The 22,075-nt window shown below is 49.9% G+C and overlaps 2 protein-coding genes across 4 annotated transcripts; one reads left to right on the forward strand and one right to left on the reverse strand.

Annotated features, from left to right (window-relative positions):
- Nucleotides 1-6,936: 6,936 nt before the first annotated feature.
- On the reverse strand, nucleotides 6,937-13,555 carry LOC110070570 (nucleoside diphosphate kinase 6). Its single transcript, XM_073002385.2, has 7 exons — nucleotides 13,487-13,555; nucleotides 12,527-12,692; nucleotides 11,359-11,474; nucleotides 10,587-10,689; nucleotides 9,616-9,655; nucleotides 9,270-9,430; nucleotides 6,937-7,584 (listed from the first exon to the last, which is right to left on the reverse strand). Exons 1-7 carry the CDS (start codon nucleotides 13,553-13,555, stop codon nucleotides 7,457-7,459), a joined length of 783 nt encoding a protein of 260 aa, XP_072858486.2. The 3' UTR covers nucleotides 6,937-7,456.
- On the forward strand, nucleotides 12,569-21,045 carry RABL2B (RAB, member of RAS oncogene family like 2B). 3 transcript variants are annotated; one of them, XM_073002382.2, is made up of 9 exons: nucleotides 12,569-12,679; nucleotides 13,518-13,669; nucleotides 14,584-14,613; nucleotides 15,080-15,159; nucleotides 15,605-15,684; nucleotides 17,362-17,473; nucleotides 18,174-18,271; nucleotides 18,477-18,560; nucleotides 20,600-20,935. In XM_073002382.2, the coding sequence occupies exons 2-9, from the start codon at nucleotides 13,554-13,556 to the stop codon at nucleotides 20,690-20,692; spliced, it is 693 nt and encodes a 230-aa protein (XP_072858483.2). In that variant the 5' UTR covers nucleotides 12,569-12,679; nucleotides 13,518-13,553; the 3' UTR covers nucleotides 20,693-20,935. The 3 variants fall into 3 exon arrangements, with proteins under 3 accessions (XP_072858483.2, XP_078232892.1, XP_020633910.3); XM_078376766.1 differs by lacking the exon at nucleotides 15,605-15,684 and having other exon boundaries at nucleotides 12,659-12,679; nucleotides 20,600-21,045; XM_020778251.3 differs by lacking the exon at nucleotides 12,569-12,679 and having other exon boundaries at nucleotides 13,422-13,669.
- Nucleotides 21,046-22,075: the final 1,030 nt, after the last annotated feature.

Below are 22,075 nucleotides of genomic sequence, written 5' to 3' on the forward strand. Positions count from 1 at the left end.
CAAAGCTCCATGCAGGATATGCTTGAAAAGATGATGACCCAGCAGAATACTTTCTTTCAACAGCAGAACATTCAGACACAGGAAATGAAAACAAGCATAGAGGTACAAAATCAATTCCTTACAGATTGATTACGCCAGAGGGACTTTGAATATCAGTCTCAGAAACATCTCTTTACTTCTACTATGCAAATGGATCATTTCTTTAAAAAAAATCAAGGACAAAACCAAGGAGGACGAAGAGAAGGATAACCATATGGATAAATCTGACCATTCAGATAAATCAGAAATAGGGTCAAACCTAGAAGAAAATCCAGTAGACTAACAAGACCAGGAATGTCAATCAGAAGAGGAACCGATAGGAGCGGCAGAACCACCATTGACCAGGAGGGCAGTAAGAGAGAAAACCAAGAAACAGAAAAATCATAAAACTAATAAAAAACCAAAAGATGTCTAAGGGGAAATGGAAGATTTGCTCTTTGAATATAAATGATCTGAATTCCCCTCAAAAGCATGCCAAAACATTTCAGTATTTAAGAAAATTGAATATGGACATAATCTGTCTCCAGGAAACTCATATGAAAAGACAAGATTCAAAACTGATTGAAAATAAAGGTCTGGGAAAGCTATTCTTACCTTCTGATCCAGAGAAGAAAAAGAAGGGAGTGCCAGTGTATGTTAAAGAAAATTAAAATCGTAAATTAATCCATGTATCTGAAGATGGAAGAACTTTAATGGTAGAAGTTCAAAAAGAAGAAAAGCGAGTGGTCGTAATTAATATTTATGCACCAAACTGCAATCAAAAAGCATTTTTTTGGAAAAACTATACAGTATAAGGATACAACAATTAGAGAATATGAGGAATGTTGCATAGTAGGGGACTTCAATGCAGTTTTTGATAAAGAAAGAGATTCATCTAAGACACAGAGCAAAAAAGGAACTGGAAGCTGAACTTTGATACCCAAATCTTTTCACAGATGGCGAATGAACTCGCACTGATAGATGCATAGAGAATGAGATTTCCAAAATCTAGAGACTATACTTTCTTCTCAGATAGACATCAATCCTGGTCCAGAATTGACACTTTTTGGATTCCGAAAACATGGATAAAGAATTTAATGGAGACAGAAATAATTCCTAGAACCATACCAGGCCATTGTATAATAACATTAGAGCTAGAGATATTTAAACGACCAACAATGTGGCTATTGAATACAAATTTACTTAGAGATGAAGAAATTGTTAAGATAGTAAGGGAAAATGAAGGATTATTTTCAGAGGAATTCTACCGAAGAAATGCCCATGCAGACAGTATGGGATGCCGGTAAGGTGTTCCTTAGAGGCATCTTGATAAGACTTGGAGCAAAAAGAAGGAAGTCAAAAGAGGATATAAGAATCTGAATAAAGAATTAACAAATTTGGAAAAACAAATGAAAAAATCCATCAGTAGCACATATAAAACAGAAAATTAAAATAACACAACATAAATTAAATAATCTTTTGACAGAGGTTATTGCAACTAAACTGAAATTTGCCAAACAAAACTATTTAGAGAATAAAATAGGAAGATGGTTGGCATATAAACTGAAGAGAGAAAGATCTAAAAACTATATTCAAAGTCTTAAGAATAAATTGGGGGAGAATTTTACAAATCTAAAAGATTTTTTTTTTAATAGTGGAAAAATTCTATACAGCACTTTATACGGAGAAGGGACTGCCATCCCAAGATCAAAAAAGATATTTACAGGAAAAATCCACTTGAAATTATCCAAACAACCACAGGAAATTTTGAATCAACCACACTCCATGGATGAAATTTCAGCTGCTTTCTCTAACCAAAAATGTATGAAATCTCCAAGAAGTGATGAGATTAGTGCAGAGTATTAGTACAGAGTGATGAGATTAGTGCAGAGTATCTTGAGAATCCCCTGGACTGCAAGGAGAACAAACCTATCAGTTCTAAAGGAAATCAACCCTGAATGCTCACTTGAAGGACAGATTCTGAAGCTGAGGCTCCAGTACTTTGGCCATCTCATGAGAAGAAAAGAGTCCTTGGAAAAAACCTTGATGTTAGGAAGGTGTGATGGCAAGAGGAGAAGGGGACGACCGAGGATGAGATGGCTGGACAGTGTCTGCGAAGCAACCAACATGAACCTGACACAACTCCGGGAGGCAGTAGAAGACAGGAGGGCCTGGCGTGCTCTGGTCCATGGGGTCACGAAGAGTCGGACACGACTAAACGACTAAACACACATTACAGAAAGTTCGGGGAAATATTGATTTTACTGTGATAAACGGGACGAGAGCATAGATGGTTGGGAACTCATCTGGGTAGAAGATGGGGAAATGGGAAAAGGTGAAATTACCCAGGAGGAGGCTGACGAAAGGGACTTGGCTTGGAGCAGAAGTGACTTCTGTTTCCTCCTCCGGGAGGTGAACGGCTTAGGAGAGAGTGAGTCCGCCTGAGACCTTGGCTTCTCAAACTCTTCCCCCTTTGGGAAAAGGAAGATGTGGGGCAAAGAGCCGGTGGACGCTCCAGTGGTGGGATCTTCGCAACCCTCAGCACTGCTTCGCCGACCTCCCGACAGGGTGAAAAGTACATTTCAACTGAACATAGAACCGGTTTCGGTTCCAACCAATTTGTAGCAGTTAATGCATAGTTTAAGCTTAAATGAAAAATAAACTGAGCCAGACTTATCGTAAGATCGAATCCACAGGAAGGAGTGAGCGCCTGTCGCTTGTCCCAGCTCCTGCCAACCTAGCGGTTCAAAAGCATGTAAAAATGCGAGTGGATAAATAGGTACCACCTCGGTGGGAAGGTCACTGTGTTCTGTGTCTAGTCACGCTGGCCACATGACCACGGAAACTGTCTTCGGACAAACACTGGCTCTACGGCTTGGAGACGGGGATGAGCACCACGCCATAGAGTCAGTAACGACTGGACGAAACTTTCACCTTTACCTTAGAAATGTTATTTCTAACATAATTTTAGAAGCAATCTCTATCTTTCTAAAATTAGTGTGAAACTGGTGTGCACTTGGTATGAAACCCAATGCTTGGTCTTTCTTATTTTGGAAGTGCTTTGACATTTACAGGGTCTTTGTAGCTCTTCAGGGTCCCTGGATTGGCTGAAATGCAGGCTATAAATATTATTTGGGGATATGCTGGGCTTGATCACACGTGTGAAACGAATCGTCTTATTTTCACTCCTTTTTGGAATTTTTTTTTTAAGGGACGTGGTGGCGCTGTGGGCTAAACCGCAGAAGCCTGTGCTGCAGGGTCAGAAGACCAAGCAGTCGTAAGATCGAATCCACGCGACGGAGTGAGCGCCCGTCGCTTGTCCCAGTTCCCGCCAACCTAACGGTTCGAAAGCATGCAAATGCGAGTAGATCAATAGGGACCACCTCGGTGGGAAGGTAACAGTGTTCTGTGTCTAAGTCGCACTGGCCATGTGACCACGGAAGATTGTCTTCGAACAAAAACGCTGGCCCTATGGCTTGGAAACGGGGATGAGCACCGCCCCCTAGAGTCGAACATGACTGGACAAAAAAATTGTCAAGGGGAACCTTTACCTTTGGAATTATTTTAAAAAGCGGTCACAGGGTGCACGTTCACATTGTTTTGAAAAGAAGCATCTCATCTCCAGTTATTTTTGAACCTTTTTAGCAGAGTACACTGGAAAATTATTTTAAATTGATTCTTTGATCGTTATGATATTGGGGCAATGTTAGCCGTCCCGCACCCTTTTAAAATTTTTTTAAAAAAATAAACTTTCCTGGTATATTGATAAATAAGTCTAGGCCACCCAGGGAAGGGAGGTGGGGGAAGGCTGTGTCCTTCTGTGCGATGTATTTCCTGTGGTTTTTGTTGCTGCTCCTGATGCTGCAACAAGTGATTTACCAATATGTCTTTACTTTTTTAAAAATTTAAATTAAATTTTTTTTTTTAAAAAAATTAAGGGTTCAAGTGCAGTGGCCATGAAGTGGACACAACACCCAAAAACCCAACACCTTCAGAAAGTAAATAAATAGACAGCAACATTCACACGTGCAGAACTGAAATGAATTGAAGCAAAACTTGATTTGTACATTTTTAAATGCCTCCATCACTGAGAAGGAAATAAACTGACTGCTGGAACAAATGAATCAACGTTAGCCATACATCGTGTGAACAGAAAATTTTGAAACAATCTAAATAACAGCAAAATCTGTATAACTGGGGTTCTTTTGGCCAGTGTGAGCAATCCCTTTCCTGGTTTAATATTCAGTGTTGCAAAGAAATTTACAAGCATAGTATTGAAAGGGCAGCTTGTTCGGGCTAGTTTTTGGCTACAAGTGAGAAGCAGATGTGAGAATGCTGGTGGAGAGATGACTACAAATTTCTGTAGCCTTTTCCAAAGTAATGTGTGATTCTTGTGGTACTTGACCTCACAAGGCTTCTCTTCGGCTTTGGGACCATACCAGGTTTATTTAGAAGCATCAGAAGAGCGTGCGCTTTCAAACATGACAGGAGATCCACAACACACAGAAAACATTACTCACCTGACGATTGAGCCATGACAAGTTTGGGTTAAGTAATATTCATGAAACCAGCTCAGTTCCTCTGGGCAATTACAGCGGATTGCACACCCAGGGTGGAAAAAGCCTTGCCAATAATTAATGAGTTACTCTAAAAACACAGGATAGCTGAAGGTGGAGGAGGAAGTTCTCCCCCTGGAACTGGAAACGGCCTTTGTGGAATGGCTCGCTCGGGGAAGGGCTTGCTTGCGGGAATTCATTATCTCCACTGTTTTGTGTAACAACCAAACGAGGCAATGGGGACCATCCAAAGTTTGCTTGCCAGAGACACCAGCTGTCAGTTATTTGTTATTTCAAACCCTTCCCATGTTGCCACCTTCCTTTGGCGATTTTCGTCATCTTCCTTGTTACTGAGTGAGGTTCCGTCGCTCTCCCGCATCCTTCCCGCATCCTTTCCCCCTGGCCCTCAGCCGTTGGACTTCCTCCTCCATGTCTGTCCTTTCATACACCCCCACTGCCTTTCCCCCCCTTGCCTTTTCTCCCCCTGGCTAAAATCCCGTCGCATCCCCACCACCCACCATATTGGCACTTTTCATCATAGAGGAATTCAGCTGGTCCCTGGGTTGCCATTTGGGTGGCCTGTGTCAGCTCCTTCTGCAGCTCAGCCATGTGCTGTTGAGGGTGGGGGTGGGGGTGGGGGCTGCCGCGACAGGACACCATGTGTCAAGCACAGCTGCACCTCAGATTTGGATCCAGACCATGTACAATGGGCAGATCTCCCCCATCCCCACCCCCAAAAAAGCATTTCTGTTGGCATAATGTGCAGGGCATCACAGCTAGTTGTGTTATTCAATAGGCAGCCATCCCCCTCCCACAGCCAGCCACCCCACAGCCTACCCTCCACCCCCTTCCTTTCCCTAACTTAGCCCCCACCCCCACCCCCTTACCTTAATCGCTGCTGCCAAGGTCTCCCGGCCTCCCAGCCACACATGTAAGAAGGGAGACTGGCTTCCCTTTGCAAAGAGGGCAGCTGCAGCTTCACTTAGGGTAGGGAAGCTGCAGCTGCCATCTTTGCAAAGGGAAGCCTGGATTCTCTTAGCCTGCTCTAAGGGCACAAGACTCAAGGTGAGGCCTAACCAGTGTTGCATAGAAGGGGGCTAGCACCTTGCAGGATTTGGAAACAATACTTCTATTAATGAAGCCTAAAAGAGCATTTGCCTTTTTTGTAGCCATATCACACGGTTGGCTCATATTTAGCTTGTGATCTACGGCAACTCCAAGATTATCCCTGCTGAATTTCATTCTGTTGCTTTCAGCCAAGTGCTCCATCCTATCAAGGTCATTTAGAATTTTGTTTCTGTCTTCTAGCATATTAGGTATTCCACACAATTTTGTATCATCTGCAAGTTTGACAAGCATTCCCTGCACTCCCTCATCCAAGTCACTAATAAAAATATTGAAGAGCACCCAGCCCAGGACTGAGCCTTGAGGTGCCCCACTTGTTACCTCCTCCCAGTTAGAGAAGGACCCATTTAATCATCATCACCCTCTGAGTATGATTCTATAGCCAACTGTATATCCCCTTGACCCTTGATCTATCCAGCCCACACCTAGTTAACTTGCTAATCAGGGTATCATGGGGCCCTTTATCAAAAGCTTTGCTGAAGTCAAGATATTCCCTCTGTCATCAGGGAGGTGACCTGATCAAAAAATGAGATCAAATTAGTTTGGCATGTTGGCTTCTAGTTGAAAGGCTATCCTACAGAGGAGGGGCAGGATCTGTTCTTGATCATCCGAGTGCAGGACATGTAATAATGAGCTCTAGCTACAGGAAGACAGATTTAGGTTAAATATCAGAAACAATGTTCTCTTTAATTTTCAGCCCCACTGGGTGAGGCTCCGACCCTTGCGCATGTACCACCACTGCCCACGGGGTTCCGTCACGACCAGAACTAAAAGGGCTGAAAACGATCACTGTGGATACATGGAGGAAAAGCCCTGTGCAGAGGGGGGCAGAGTTGTGTGCATGCATGTGCAGACACACACATTAGAGGGAACCATGATCAGGAAATACGTCTGAATGGTTAGAGCAGTACAACAACAGAACCCATGACCTCAGGGGGAGGTAGTGAGCACTCCAATGCTAGAGGCGTTCAAGAGACAATGGGAGAACCTTCTGTCAAATCTGCTTTGGTCTGGATTCCTGCCTTGAGCAGGGGGTTGGACTCAAATGACCCTATAGGCCCCTTCCAACTCCACGTATCAGCCCCATGTGTGACTGTGGCAACCCTTGGCCTGATTCAACCCTAGCGCTTGTTCTCAGCGCAAGCTGCCGATTGTGGATCACAAAGCCAAGAGCCCTCCCCAGGTACGAAGAGAATTTGCACTCAACATGACTAAGAAAGCAATGCGCTGACACACATTATGGATTAGAGGGTAGGTTTATCGCTCTTAAAAGAGTCAAGATGTTGGGTCCACCTTCAGCCAGAGGGCACCTCCCCTTCCAGCAGTGACCGCACACTACTAGGCCCACCCTCCTCTGTCCTGTAAATGGTTCTGTGGGTCGTAGTGAGGGTAGTGGATAGAGGATAGTACCAACGGCCGTGCCTGTGTGCGGGCACACTCTTTGGCAGAAGCCTATGGAAAAGGCAAGGGCCAAAATGTCATTGTTAAGTCCACGCAGAACTGCGCTCTGTGTAGCCCACAAAATCATGCTTCTTTTACCCAGCCTGGGCTAGCAGTAACTTGGGAAGGCAGTGGCCAAGCAGGCCTGTCCCCTAGTCCACCCTGAAAGGCGTATCCCTCTGATCTCAGAGCAGACGGGCTGTGCCACGTTTCATGGCTGGTAAGAAGCCACCTCCCGCCAGCCATCTGTGGATATGGTCCTGTAGGTTTCTCTGTGAGTTCGACCTGCCTCCCGTTAGGCACCTATAGAAGCTTGGTCAACAGTCAACTTCTGATTTGGAGCCGTTGCAAGCACGCAGCTGTGGCTCCTCGTGGCGATACCAGTCCTCTTCACTGAACTCCGGGAAGAAAAAAGCAATTTCCCTGCTGGCTGATTCTGCTGAGTCTGCAGAGCAGGAGAGGGGAGAAAAGGAGAGAAGTGGGAAGGAAGGGAGCCAGAAGCATCAGTCAAATGAGAAAAAAGGTGGGCAAAAAGATAAGAAAAATAACAATAAACAACAGATGTTTTTCCAGCCTCAGTTCTCAGAAGCCCCAGCCATCAAAGGTCATCGGAGGGTATTCTGGGAGTTGCTGGGTTGGGAGGCAGAGACGGAGGGGCACTGCTCTAAATTATGTCAAAACCTGGACTTTGCACGAGGGGGTCTATGCTGGAGAAGCTGGGGAGCAACGCTCAATGGGAAACCACAGCCTCTCCTTGTTGAAGGAGCTCCTTTTTATTTCCCTACGAGGGAGGAGTGAGTCAGTCAGTCAGTGACAGTCTGTCTGTCTGTCTCAAATATTTATATGCCATCTTTCTCTTGAAGGAACCAAGGTAGCTTACAGCACTTAAGGTCTTTGTCGGCTGGTGGAAAGATGGTAAAGGTGGGGCCAGCCTCATGGCTCACTTGACAATAAAGAGAGTTCACTCTTTCTCAACAGGATGAGGCAGCATTTACTCTCAGCCGTCTATTTCAGAGCTGCTGCTTTCAGCTGCTAACAAACGATCACTGCTCAGAAGTCCCACTGAGTCCTATAATCCCAGGCAAGTATCTGTTAGCAAATACCTTAAATGGCACAAGGTGGTATTCCCATTCATCTCAATGATGCATATGTGCTTTCGTCTGTTGTGCCCTGTTATCCTAATTCCTAACACTTCTTCAGCCTTCCAGGCTTATTGGCATCTCCCTCCACCGTACACCAGAAAGTTACTCGTCCACTGATTACGGCTTCCCAACTTTACCCTGAACATTTCAGTCCCTACAAGAGGCTACCGTAAGGACAGAATGTGGACAAACAGGATGTTTTCCAAATGGCCAAAGTCTCAGAAAACAAGATTAGATCCAGGGGGAGGGGGAGAAAATAATTGGTGGAAAACCCTCAATAATTTAAGATGTGTGGATGACATTATATTACTGGCAGAAAGCAGCAATGACTTGCAGTGACTGCAACTAAGGTAAAAGAAAGTGCAGGATTGCAGGTGGACATCTAGAAGACAAGAATTGGGACTACAGAAGAACTACATAACTATAACATTGACAAAAAAAGGAACTGGAATGATCAAAGACCTTGTACGCTTTGGTGCCATCATCACTCCAAATGGAGACTACTGCCAAGAAATCAGAAGATGACTGATCTGTAAAAGGGCATCAGTGAAGGAATTAGCAAAAGACCCTCAAGAGTAAGGATGGGTTACAGAAAACTCAGGCCCAGATTGTCCATACCATGGTTATTCCTGATTACCGTATAGAGATGTGAAAGCTGGACAATGAAGAAAGCTAACAGGGGTAGTAGGTTAAGTGAAAAGTACCAGGAAAAGAGGAAGACCTAATGTGAGACTGACAGACTCAAAAATGGGATCTAGACCTGAACAAGTAAGTAAACGATAAGGAAAGCCGCCATAAGTGATTTTACCCTACAATACAGATGTGATACAAGTGCACTTACCTGTTTACACCAATAGTGAGCGCACTTTGGGCCTTCCTTTCTAGAACACCTTGAATGATGCCTCCAGCACTCTTTTCAAGCAAAACCCACAGACGCTAAAAAGTTCTCCGTGCTCCACCTGAGGGCCAATTATTTCATGGGACTCACCTGAGCCATGCACAGTGTTCCGAGTGTCTGTGAGGCCAAACGTCCCACGGATGGACTTGGGGGCGGTATGCTGGGCACGGAAGACTTTGGTGGGGCCCATCAGAGATCTCCAGAGCGAGATGGCTTCCTCATGGGCCAAGATGTAGGCCCTCATTGGACCGCTGGAGAGAAAAGATGGGAGATTCATCACACACCAAAACCGCTCCTCTTTTGCTCTGCATACTCTGGAGCCATCGTTACTGCTTCCCTCTTTTTCTCCAGAATCTGAAACCCACCCCCACGTGGTGACAGTCATTCAACGGGCAGGTGGAGTGGGTGAATATCTCAGAAAATGGCATGGACTTACCTAGACATGAACTCCACCAGCCTCTGGTAGAAAAATCGGCCTGGAGGGGGAAAAAACATGAGAGCTTCTGAGAGAGGAAAAAATATGCTTCTAATGGAAGTCTCTGAGCTTCCCTCTACCTGCTCTCCTTCGTTATTATCTTCTCTGTTCTTCTTGCCTCACTTACCCTTCAAGAAGTGTGACAGAGCAGATGAGCTACCAGAGGAAATGGCCTGTCCAGTCAGTTTTGTGACTCTTGCAAGGCACTGTTTCAGTGCAGGTGGATCGCCGCCATGCTCCAAACTCAGCACCAATTACAAGGAAGAAGCACCTACTCCTCATCACGTATGTCTAGGGCAAATCTGGGCCCCTCTATCCACCCCCACCAACAGCATGAAGCCAGGGAGTAAATGCCACATTTCAAAAACGTCCCTACACTAAGGATGGAAATGTTCCAGGGATCTGTAAACCCATTGCACGTCCCTCTGGCCAGCTGAAGGCTGCAATTCCCAATACTGGGGGAAAAAAACCAGTGGTCTCTCTCTCACACTCTCCTTCTCTCTTTTTTGGAAATCCTTGCAGAGGAAGAGAAGATGCAAGGCGGGGAGGCTCCATCTTGTTTTGAAAGGCATTTGGAAATGAGTTCATTTCAAAAACTAAAATCAAATAAAGTTGACAGGGATGTTGGGGGTTGCTGAGAGGAGCAGCATAAAATTGGATGCACCAACGTGAATTTTAGTCACTTGAAAGACAGCACGTCTTTTCCCAACATCTCAGATGCAGAGCTCTGCTTAAATGGCCACCCTCTGCTGAAAAAGTATTTACAGTACTTTGTCCTTCAAGTCTCTCCCTATATGGGACCCAAATGCTTTCTCCCAGGAATGTGGAACTGGAATACCTCTGCTGGGTCAGATACAGAGATACAGATACTGTGTGCGTTGGATGTTGGCGAGGTGACAGAGGGGGATCATGTTAGAAGCCTGTGATCATACCGGAATGCTCCTGGTAGAACCGCTGGCTATCCTGTCTGCTCCACTGCAGATCCTTGCTCTTGACGATCGAGAACCGGTTGTTCACAATGGTCTCATGCACAGCCTAAGAGAAAATGAAAATGAAAACATAAACCCTCTGAGTCGGAACTGTGTAGGGGGAAAGGACAAAAGCAGCAAAAAGTAGGAGCAGAAAGTGAAGGGAGCCACACTGGACTACAGTGGACAGAACTGTCATGGAGTTGGAAGGGGCCTTTAAGGTCATCAAGTCCAACCCCCTGCTCAAGGCAGAAATCCAAATCAAAGGCTATCTGCCAGGTGGTTGTCAAAGTTTCTCTTGAAGGCCTCCAGCACTGGAGCACTCACCACCAATGGTTCCATTGTCATACTGCTCCAACAGTTAAGGAATTTTTCCTGATATTCGGCCTAAACCTGGCTTCCTATAACTTGAGCCCACTGTTGCACATCCTGCATTCTGGGATGATCAAGAACAGATCCTGCCCCTCCTCTGTAGGGCAGCCTTTCAAATATTTCAAAATATTTCAAATATTTCAAAAGTGCTCTCCTGTCTTCCCTCAGTCTTCTTTTCTAAACAATCAGAGTCTTTAAGAGATTATTACGGCATATATTTAGCGTAAGTCAGAAAGAACTTGACAGTGCATAACAAAAACAAGATAGGAAGTTTAACAGACACATTCAATTTTCCTGGCACGGCCAAGAGAAGCCCAACCTCACAGAACCCTCCCCTCCCCCCCACCCCGCCCCTGGTTCGTACCTGGAGGAAGAGAGGGTGAGCCACAGCATCAGGTTTGATGACGGCAAGAGTGAGTTGCAAAGCACGCGGTGGAGCACTCCGGAGGGCTCTCATCCTGCTCACCAGCACTCTCTGACCTGGGGGGGGGGGAGTTGTGGGAGCATCAGCCTGTCAACCAACAACAAGCACATCGGAAAGGCAACATGGTGAGGGGGGGGGGACAGAGAGGGAGGGAGCGCTGAGAGGCCAGCAAGTCAGTGGTCATAGGGGTGCACAGAGATGCCTGCATGCACATATTTATTTAATTAGTTATATATGATTGATTGCATGTGGTCGCCTTGATTCTGATTTATGGGCGACTCTTCCCAGGGTCTTCCAGGCAGACAATAGAAGTGATTGACCTTTCCCTTCTTCTGGGGTCACCCTGGGACCGGACAGGTTGCCCAAGGCCACCCAGGCTGGCTCTTCTCCCAAGAGGCACCCAGTAGAGAATCAAATCTGCATCATCATCATCATCATCATCATCTTAGACCTGCAGGGCTGGAAGGGGCTCTGGGGATCATCCAATCCAGGCCCAGTCAAGGAGGCACCGAGGGGGGATTCAAACTCCCAGCCTCTGACTCTGCAGCCAGAGGCTTCAGCCCCTCTGCTATACCTTTGTGCATGCTTCCAGATGTGTGTGCATTCGTGCGTATGTGCATTCTCTCTCTCTCTCTCTGTATGGGGGGGGGTTTAGAGACTAGGCACCCCCTCCCCACTGGGGCTGTCCTCTTTTTTTATGGGGGGGCAAATTCCCAACTGGCTGCTAGGAGGAAACGGGGGGCGGGGCGGCCTCTGGGGGGGATCGGATACCTTGTCCGGGGGGGGGGGGAAGTCAGGTCCAGTTCCCCCGCCCCCACCTTCACCCCCCCCCGCGCCTCCCACTCATGCTTTACACACACACACACACACGCACCCCCCTCCCATCCCTTCCACGTTTCTGGTGGGGAGGGCCAACCCAGGGAAACACACGCGAGGGGAGGCGGGCTGGGGGGGGGGGGGAGGGAGAGAGGCGGGGGGGCGCGCGGGCGAGGAGAGCCAAGGAAGCGCGGCTAATCCGGATTGGAAGCGGATTGGAAGCGGAGCGGCAGAAAGGGGGGAGGGAGGGGAAAGGGAGGGAGGGCGGCAGGGCCGGTCCGCTGGTTCTCACCCGCGGGAAGCGGAGGCCGGCGGCAAGGAAGGCGAGAGGCGAGCGGCGGCCACGCGAGGCCTGGTCGCGGCCTAGTGGCGCCTGGTTGCCTAGCAGCCGCTGCCCGGGCCGGGCCCTTGCAGGACGAGGACGAGGGCGAGGGCGAGGCGGCCGGTAAGGGGCTGCCCTACCTCTTTCATTCCTTCCCTCCCTCCCTCTCTCCCTCCTGGGGAGGGGCCGGGGCGGAGGGGGGTTTGCTTGGCAGGCCGAGACCCGTTTCCCCCACACACTCTGCCCTGCAGGAAGGCTCCGGGGGCGCGATCTCCCAACCCACCCCACCTGGAGGGTCTGGAGGAAAGGCAGGGAGGGAAGCAAGGAGGGACGGGGGGGGCGTCCTGCTGCCTCTGCCTGGGGGGTTGGTGGATGGGTCACCGCCCCACTCCCGCCCCTGCCAAGGACGGTGCGAGGGTGGGCAAGGGGGCAGCCCCAAGGGAAGGGGGCAGGCCTTTGGGGGCGGCGGCACGGGGGGGCACCCGGGCTTGCCTGCAAAGGGTGGAGGAGGGTCCTTGGCCGGGATCCCCAGGAGGAGCAGACCGGGGATTGGGGTGGGGGGGGGAAGAGAGAGAGAGACGGAGGGAGGGCAGCCCTGAGACAGCTGGATCTTTGCGGGTGAGGAGGTGGGGGGGAATCTCACCCAAGAAGCCACAGAGGTGCCAAAGAAGATGCTGTTGGATCTGGGAAGGGGCACCAGTCTTGGGTTATTGGATTCATTTCTATCCCCAGCATTCTTCTCTCCCCCCCTCCCCATTTAGGGACCCGGGACCCGTCACAAAAAGTGGCAGAAGGGGAGAGGGGCAGAGGCAGAAATTGAAATATTTAAAAAAAAAATGCAAGTCAGCGCAGGAAGAGGCAGAGCTTAAACCGTTTCAAAACAAAAACAACAAATTTTTAGGGAAGAAGGAAACAGGACGAGATTCTGACCCGACTGGGCTCTTCTCTCCCTTCCTTGCAGATCCTGCCCTGATCCACTGCCAGCGTCCAGAGCGCCATGGCCAAAGAGATGTCCGGGGGAGATGCCGGCTCGGAGTTGGATCAGGAGAAGTACGACGCGGACGAGAACGTGAAGATCATCTGCCTCGGGGACAGCGCTGTGGGCAAGTCCAAGTGAGTGGCCTTCAGATCTCAGCGGTGCCCCCCCCCCGGTCTTTTGCTGCCCCCCAGGACGGCAGCGAACAGAGGGGGGGGCAAGAGGCTTTCCCTGTTTGACTGCCTCCAACACTTGCTCCTGGCACCCTGGGCCGGTTCCGGTGGTGCCTACAGCCGTTTTTTGAGGGGGAAGCAAAGGCAACCCAGGGCTTTGGTGGCCGCTTAAAGGCATGCACATTCACGAATCTTATCCCCTCTTTCATAGGCACTTTTTCGGGTTAGTCTTCAAGGGGGAACGAGACCCCATTGCTGAGTTTGCTGCACAGAAAAGACAAACCTGCAACTTTTCTTTTTGAGTGTCCAAGGGACCTTAAATTATAAATTTTAAATATTATTTAAAATATTTGGGATGGGCAGTTAAGGCCTGAATGAATCCAGAGGGCTTTACTTGCCAGTGAAAGGACCAACGGGAAGAGGCTTGGCCTGGCCTCGTCTCCCTTAGAAAGTGTGACAGAGCCTGGGAGCAGTCGCTGGAAAGGCCCTGCTTCATACCCTCAACAAAGGTGCCTTGTGAAGAGGGTGGGACAGAGACAAAAGCTTTCCCTGGAGACCTGACACTCAGGCAAGTTCACATGGGGAGGTGACGTTCTTGAAGCTGAAGACTTTTGTTGGACCATCTGGAAGTTACCTAATAGACTTCAAAGCGAAGTACGAAGAATAACGGTGCTAGTTGGATGCAGGACAAATTTTCTGTGACTGTGGAGCCAGAAGGAGTCTCTCATGGTTCTGTGTTCAGGACACTCTTTTGGCTGGGTGGTGTAGTTTATTTGGGGGTTAGGGAAGGATCCATGGGGTAGAATGCTTCTTGCTTTTCCAGATGTGCTGCACAATGGGAGAGTTAATAACTAGACTCCTTTCCCTCTCTTTCTCAGATTAATGGAACGTTTTCTTATGGACGGATTGTATCCTTTAATGCTTTGCCAGCTCTCACAAACGCCAGTTCTGATGAAACTGTACTTCCATGTCCATCCCGATTTACTGTGAATTTTTCTGCCGCCGGAGAGTTTTATAACCTCCTTTTCTAAGAAACAGCTGTATTTGCTTAAGAGAAGCCTCTTTCCTGGTAAATTCTCCTCTTTGCCCCCCACCCCATAAAAATCGCCACCTCACACCCAGGTCAGGGCCGAAACGGGTGGGAGGAAGAGAAAGCCCCCCCCTGCTTGTCCGCCAGATGCCAAGCACGACAGGGCACTGACGGGGTGGCAGAAGGGGAATGAATATTCATGGCCAGGTTCCTGAAACCCTCTGCTGGGCAGTTTCGTTGAGCCCCTCTTGTTTGCAGTGTCATTTCCCATTATTCCCCAGCTCTGACTGTACCTCTTCCCCCAGTCTCATGGCTTTCAGAATTTCCTTGACGTTCATCCACAGCAAACCTCAGCAGCTCTCGACTTTTGCTCTGACGCTCTACAAATACACGGCCACTGTGGATGACAAGACCGTCCTTGTGGGTGAGTGGTGGGGAGGACGCCCGCCAGCCCTGTGGCTCTCCAGGTCTCCCTCCCCCCTACGACACCAAGCCTGTGCCTCCTTCCCTTTTGGAAAGGCTGCTCTCGTTAGGTCAGGGGCTTATCCCAAGGAGACAGGCACATGCCACGTCTGTCCACGGATGACGTGGCTAGGAAATCGGAGGCCAGCTGAGAGTTGGCTGCAGAGGAGAGTTGGCTGCTGGTGGGGCAGGAGTTGGGACTGGGTGGGCCCGGGAAAGAGGTTGGGAAGGAGGTTGGCCCACCTGGGAAGGAAGGCCAACCCTCTTGTGGTGTCGCCAGGAAGCCCTGGCCTCCGAGCCCTTGGTTGCCAGCAGAGTGCCCAGGGTGGGAAGAGCCCCGGGCAGGACCCGAACTTGTGCATGGAGCTGGCTTTCTCTGCTAAGACCCTTGGCTCCCTGCCTTTCAGACTTCTGGGACACAGCTGGGCAGGAGCGCTTCCAGAGCATGCATGCTTCCTACTACCACAAGGCCCACGCTTGCATCATGGTAAGGAAGTGGGTGGGCCACCGGTTCTGGAAGGGGGGACCCTGCGGAAAGGTCAAGGCTGGCTTTTGGGGGGTGGGTGGGTGGGGGTGCTTTTCCTTCCCCCTCTCTACCTGTGTTGCCTTCCTACAGACCGGGGTAGAACCTCTGTGCAGGACAGAATTCTTCAGCATGATGTTTGTTCTACAGTAGGGATTTGCGCACCTAGAAGTACCCCAGCATTCCTAAGCTTTGAAATATGCAAGTTTCTGGGCTGTATAATTACAGAGCCCATTTGATGTGAACCGAAAACATTCAGGATAAGGGTCTGGAACCCGCAGTGAACTTGGAAGCCCCTCTGCCAACAGGGTTTTCAGCACTGTGCTTAGGTCATTGCTGCTCCTTCCCTGTCTGTTCCCCAAGGGACACAGAGAGAGGGTAAAATAGACAGGGTAAGCTGTTACGTAGGCATTGTGCAATTACCACATTTGTACGTATTTTGACTTGCGCGGTGCCCTGTTCTGTACGACAACCCCAGGCACTTCGTTGTACAGCCCACTTGCTTCTGTCACGTAAGCCTTCCTTTATCCCTCTATGTGCCAAGGGGCCCCTGTGTGTTTGCAGGCAATTGTGTGGCCTATGCTGGAGGGGCCCCCTATACCTGTCATGAACTGTGAGCCGCTCTGATTCCCCTCCCTGCCCCACTGTGGGAGGTTGACCTAGTGCAGTTTCCTGGCCAGCTCTCTCCTGACTGGATGTCGGACCCTCCCGCCATTGCCCATCAAGCAGCCTCCTTCCCTGCCTGCCCTCTTGCTTCCTGTAAGGGTGCCGGTGGTGGAGGAGTGCGTACCAAGGGGCTTAGTTCTCTTCTAGTCTCCGGCCTCCTTTCCTCCCACGGCCATTTCCTCTGAAGGCAGAGGCGTTCCTTCGACCGTTTGTCCTGCTTCTCATGGTCAGCGCTTCCAGTCCAGTGGCCATGGAGAGTTGCCGTCTGCCCCTGAGCGAGTGGTGCCCTCCGCCCTCTTCTTGGGCATCCAGACTCCCTGGCGCACCTAACAGCTGTGTTACGGCAAGGGTGGGCAAATTCCACCTGAAGGAGACACACAGTCCCGAGGGTGGAATTTAAAGAATCAAGATAGGAAGTGAAGACATACCCACTTCTGATCTCTTTCCTGGACAAACAGGGTTCTTATTTACTCACCCACTCACTCGCTCACTCGCTCACTCACTCATTCATTCATTCAAGATATTTTTTATCCCACCTTTCACTTTAAAAGGACCCAAGGCAGCTGTTTTTATTACAAAGCTGTCTTGCTTGGCGTAGAAGATGTAAACCTATCTTTTGTCCTTGGCACTGGCCCTGGGCAAGTGACTCCGGTGGGTTGCTTTCCAGCCTCCTTGTAGGCCAGGCTATGCTTCCTGTTGCTTCTGCTGCTGCCTTAGAGTGTTGGCCTTCCATCCCTTCCAGTTGTGGGTCTGTCCCGACTTCCCCTGAGCAGGGATGGGGTCGAGGGGCGCTGACGTTCATGTTCACTTTCACTGAACGGGCCTTACCCAGCAGTGTTCAGGCCCTTCAGGGGATTCCCTCCAGACGCACACGCCCGCCTGCTGCTTCCCTACAGCTTCTGTTGCGATCCTCACAGGCTGGCCATGCTCCAAGCCGGTGCAGCCACCGTGGCTTTGTGTCTTCTCTCCTCCCAGGTCTTTGATGTGCAGAGGAAAGTGACCTACAAGAACCTGAGCAACTGGTACAAGGAGCTCCGTGAATTCCGCCCCCAGATCCCCTGCATCGTGGTGGCCAACAAAATCGATGGTAGGCGCCCCCCCCCCATGGCTCGCTGGGAATCAGGTTTTGCCCTTTTTCAGCCGAGTCATGTCCTGGAGCAGGACCAAACCTCCCGGGGCAGGTCTTGTGTTCTGTTTTAAAGGCTGGAAGCTGAGACACCAGCAAAGCTCATGTGAACGGCAGCATCCTTAAAGTGACCTTTTATTGCTTTTTAAATTTTTAAAAACTGATACGGATATTATTGTTGCACGGATGCTGTTCCTGCGTGCATTTTTATAAAACCAGAGCTAGAGCCTCCCTGCGCAAGAGGAGGGTGCCGGCAAGCTGTGGTGAAACCTGGCAAAGCAGACCTTAGAGATGGGGAGGGGTGGGTTGAAGGGTCCACCCCACTAAGCGGTCCAGTTGCCCTGTCAGAGAAGTAGGGTTCCTTAAGAGGTAGCAGCTCTCTGTGTATGTGATCACAAGCTTTTTTTCCAGCTCAGTGTAGTTCTTCTTTGTATTGTGGTTGATCCTGGCAGTTAAACGGGGGGAGGGGGGGGCTTCATTAGCTTCATTGCTCTGGCATGGAGCTTTGAAGGAACTGCGTCTTTGGATGAAAAACGTTCTGTCACCTGAATGGTCACCCACTGAAGTGCCTCATGGAGGATGTCCATCCTCAGGCTAAATGGCAAGTGCACCCCCAGGATGCTTCCCTGAGCTGTCTCCTCTTCCCTTTGGCCTTTCCTAGCTGACCTGAAGGTGACTCAGAAAAGCTTCAGCTTTCCAAAGAAGCTACACCTGCCCTTCTATTTTGTGTCTGCTGCTGATGGCACCAACGTGGTGAAGGTAGGGGGGGAAATCTCTGGCCTGCGAGGGGATGCAAACTTCCTGGCCAGAGGAGGAGGAGGAGGAGGGGAGAGGGAGGGTGGCCTAGTGGTAAGAGCTGGCAGGCCAGCTGCTCATCCCTCCCCAGGCAGAGGGACAGGTGGGAAGAGAACCTGCTGTTCGTTTCGCTGTCCGCGTGACGGGCTTGCTCCTTCCTCTCCCACAGCTCTTCAACGATGCCATCAAACTGGCCGTCGCCTACAAACAGAATTCAGGGGATTTTATGGATGAAGTCTTGAAGGAGCTGGAGGTAAGAGGCCCTGCCTGTTGGGCTAAAGAAGTACCACCGGAAGGCAGAAACGGCTCCGAGAACCTCCCAGCCACCACGGTCACTTCTTCAAGCTCTGGTTGTCCCTACATCATCATCATCATCATCTTAGACCTGCAGAGCTCAAAGGGACCCTTTGTGGATCTTTGTGTCCAGCTCCAGTCAAGGTGGCCCAAGGTGGGGGGGAGGAATCGAACTTCCGACGTCTGGCTCCACAGCCAGAGACCTGAACCCCTGAGCCATCCTGGAGTTCGTCCTCTGCGTTACACCCTGTGTCTGGGAGGACCCAGTCTTGCCTTGAGAGATCCTCCGGTGGAGCTTGAAACCTGGTTTTTAATACATGGCTTTCAAGGCGCTCAGCACCTCCTGGTTCCAATGGCCACTGCCGGCAGCTAACCACCAAAGACCCCCCTTCCTTCCCTTGTCTTGAATGGTGCTCGTGGCGGTCGGTCCACCCACTCCTGATTCCAGAGCACCTTCTTTTAAATAGCTGACAGTGGGAATATGAACTGCTCCACCAGCTGTTTTCTTTCCTTCCCCCCCCCCCCGGCCACGATACTCCACCTTGCTAAATTTCCCCCCTTTTGGCAGGCCAAGGGGGAGATGCCATCCGGGTGCAAGCAGGGAAGACAGCTGGAGCAGCAGCGGTCCTTGTTTCTTGTACAGAAAGGCAGGCTGGCACTGCAGGAAGACACCACAGTGTAGCAGGAGTGTGTCTCTCTACCCTGGGGCAAGAAAGGGAGATTAATAGCATCATCCGTCCATTCATACCCTGTTTCTCAGGGCAGAAAACAGTTTTCCCAAAATGGGTTACGGAAGGGTGTAATGAGAGCAGAAAGCAAATGAAAACGGGGGCAGCTAATGTCAGTAAGACCAGGAACAAAATGGAAAAGGCTTTAAGGTTCACTGCAAAATTCAGCCTGAACTGCTTTAAGAGAAGGCCATCGGAAGCTCTTCAGGGTGGGAATTCCAGACATGGGAGAGCATTGCTTCAAAGGTGCTGTCCTCGGTGCTTACAATCCTGTGGAGTTTTCATGGCCAGCCAGAGAGCAGGGCCCCTGCAACTGAACACCAGCAACAGATACATTTGCAGAAATGCATCCTTCAGAGATCCAGGCAATCCCACATCTGTGAGAGTCGGAACCTACTTTTTTAACTGAGACAAAATGCAGCTAAGCAGCCCTTGTTGCTAGCGCAGCCCCCGGTCTAATTCAATCAGAATTGTTAGCTCCCCCATAAGTATTCTGTGTACTAGTAGAAATTCCCAAAGAGATTTTTGGGAGCTCAGTACAAGACAGAGCCTGGGAGTCGGTACTGTAGTCTGTACTCTACGTGGCCAAGGTCTGTGTGACTGGAACAAGAGCTGTAAACGGGAGGGGGCAGGGTCTTCCCAGTTGCAGTCACCTGGAGCAGGGTGAGGCCAGGGTGTCTATATGGCTTCTGGTCCATATTGTGGTTTTCAACATACAGTATATACCATCCATAGTGCTGAAGGACTCTCTGGAAGGCAGTTTACAATTTAGTTATGCAGGCTGCTCGTTGCCTCCCCCTGCCCCACCTCCCTGTGAGCTGGGTACTCCATTTACTGACCTCGGAAGGATGGAAGGCTGAGTCAACCTTGAGTTGGCTACCTGAGCTCATTGGCATTGAGCTCAGGTGGCGGTGAAGTGGTTAAACTGCAGCACTGCACTCGAGACTCTGATCACAACCCGAGGGCAGTCCCAACAGATTCAGGTAGCCAACTCAAGACTGACTCAGCCTTCCATCGTTCCAAGTTTGGTCAATTGAGTACCCAGCTCATGGGTGGGGTGGGAGTGGGAGGGCAATGTGCGGCTTGCAAATTAATTTGTAAATCGCCCAGAGAGTGCTTTGAGCACTACGGTGCCGTATATAGGGAGCATGCTTTCTTTGACTGCAGTTTGGCCCCTGCACGATGCGGATTTTGCATGTGCTCGATGGAACATCCCATATTGACCTTTCAAACTCACCCTCCACCTGCTTCTTTCTCTATCCCCCTGTAGAATTTTGACCTAGAGAAGAAGGAAGAGGAGAAGGAGCCATCTGACCAGGAGGAGGAGGAGAATCGCCCGGAGGGAGCCCTCCCATCCACCTGAGGCCACAGGATGGGGCTGCGTGGTGCCGCTCCCTTGCGTAGCTAGCGTGTGCCCTTCCTGCCAGGGACTGGGAGAGCACGAGGCTCTCCCCACTCGGAAGCAGCTGCTGGAGGCTCTCCTTGAGGGAGGCAGCCCGGCTGGGAAGAGCTCTGCTGCCTGGGTGGTTGTCAGCCTGTGGGGTGGCTGAGGAGCAGCTTTCCTCCCCTTGAGAATCGGATGGTGCAGATTCAGGTGGGAGGTGGGCTCACAAGTTCCCACCTTCCCGCTTGTCGGAGGACCCCCCCCTCCCCAGCCTTTGCAGAGGTTGGCAGAATCCATCTGGAGAGAAAAATATTAAAAGAATTGAAAGAAAACTTTGGCACGTATTCTTGTGCTCTTCCTGGGGTAGCTAATGTGTTGCCTGAAAGCCTCAGAAGAGCCTGGCAGTTGGGTTGGACCAGAGGTCCCTGTCGCACATCATCCTGCTTCTTCTGGCAAGGAGGAAGATGATCCAGAGGAGGCCACATGTAGGATTCAAATACCAGGTGGGGACTGTTTTCTCCCAGGGAGCCAGATCCCATTTCAGATACATTCTTGGGAGCCCATTTCCAGTGGCGGGCAGGGCCGAGGGCATAAGAAGTGGGAGCTCAGAAATGGTCAGCAGCTCCCAGCCTTGGTTCACCCAGGTGTTCTTGGAACGTGGCTCCCAGAACAGCTGGTGGTTGAGGCTTCTGGGAATGGCAGTCCAAGAACGCCTGGGTTGCCCAGTGGCCTATATGAACGTAAAGTTCTGTTTCTAAGGAGATGCATTTCAATTTCTAGAGCAGGGGAAATCAACTCTTCAGAAGCCAGTAAGCCACTGGGAGGTGGAGGTATCTGGAGAACCCCAGGAGGCCTCTAGCTGCTGCAGGGCCTCCATTTGTGTGTGTGTGTGTGTTTGTGTGTTTATTTTTCCCCACACTCATTACAACACTGTGGAACAGGTTAGAATGAGGACTAGCAACTTGATGTGAGCGCTTCTGTTTTGGGGGCTGACTGCAGATTGGATAGCCCATGCTCCAGACTATGATGTTACTGCACGAGGTGTACTCTGAAAATGAACAATGGGGTATGCCCTCGATCCCTATCAACTGAGCTCCCAACAACAACAACAGCTGCTTCTTTTGCGCAGTGGCCACAGAAAGTTCAACAGAAAATAATGTCTACTCTTAATACTGAGATGCCAGGCTGTGACCTCATCTCCATATTCCACTTCAGTATATGAGAGAGAAGACACATGGTTTTTTGTTTTTGAAATTCCATATCGGAATCGGTGCACCTGAGAGAGACCCTCTTTAGTCTGCGTTGAGCTTTCATCCCTGGCTCTCCGCAGGATGCCTCCCGTTCCTGCTGCAGAGGGACACG

Source organism: Pogona vitticeps, chromosome 5 (assembly GCF_051106095.1).
Source record: "Pogona vitticeps strain Pit_001003342236 chromosome 5, PviZW2.1, whole genome shotgun sequence".
Taxonomy (NCBI): Eukaryota; Metazoa; Chordata; class Lepidosauria; order Squamata; family Agamidae; genus Pogona; species Pogona vitticeps.

Excerpts from the sequence above, each read along its gene's own strand:
- RABL2B (XM_073002382.2), top strand. The coding sequence starts at position 13,554 with ATGGCCAAAGAGATGTCCGGGGGAGATGCCGGCTCGGAGTTGGATCAG. Across the intron at positions 14,614-15,079 it reads CGTTTTCTTATGGACGGATT|CAAACCTCAGCAGCTCTCGA; the intron begins GTATCCTTTAAT and ends GTTCATCCACAG. Across the intron at positions 18,272-18,476 it reads ATGGCACCAACGTGGTGAAG|CTCTTCAACGATGCCATCAA; the intron begins GTAGGGGGGGAA and ends CCTCTCCCACAG.
- LOC110070570 (XM_073002385.2), bottom strand. The coding sequence starts at position 13,555 with ATGGCGCTCTGGACGCTGGCAGTGGATCAGGGCAGGATCTGCAAGGAA. Across the intron at positions 10,690-11,358 it reads CTCACCCTCTCTTCCTCCAG|GCTGTGCATGAGACCATTGT; the intron begins GTACGAACCAGG and ends ATTTTCTCTTAG. Across the intron at positions 9,431-9,615 it reads CTGGTGGAGTTCATGTCTAG|CGGTCCAATGAGGGCCTACA; the intron begins GTAAGTCCATGC and ends TTTTCTCTCCAG.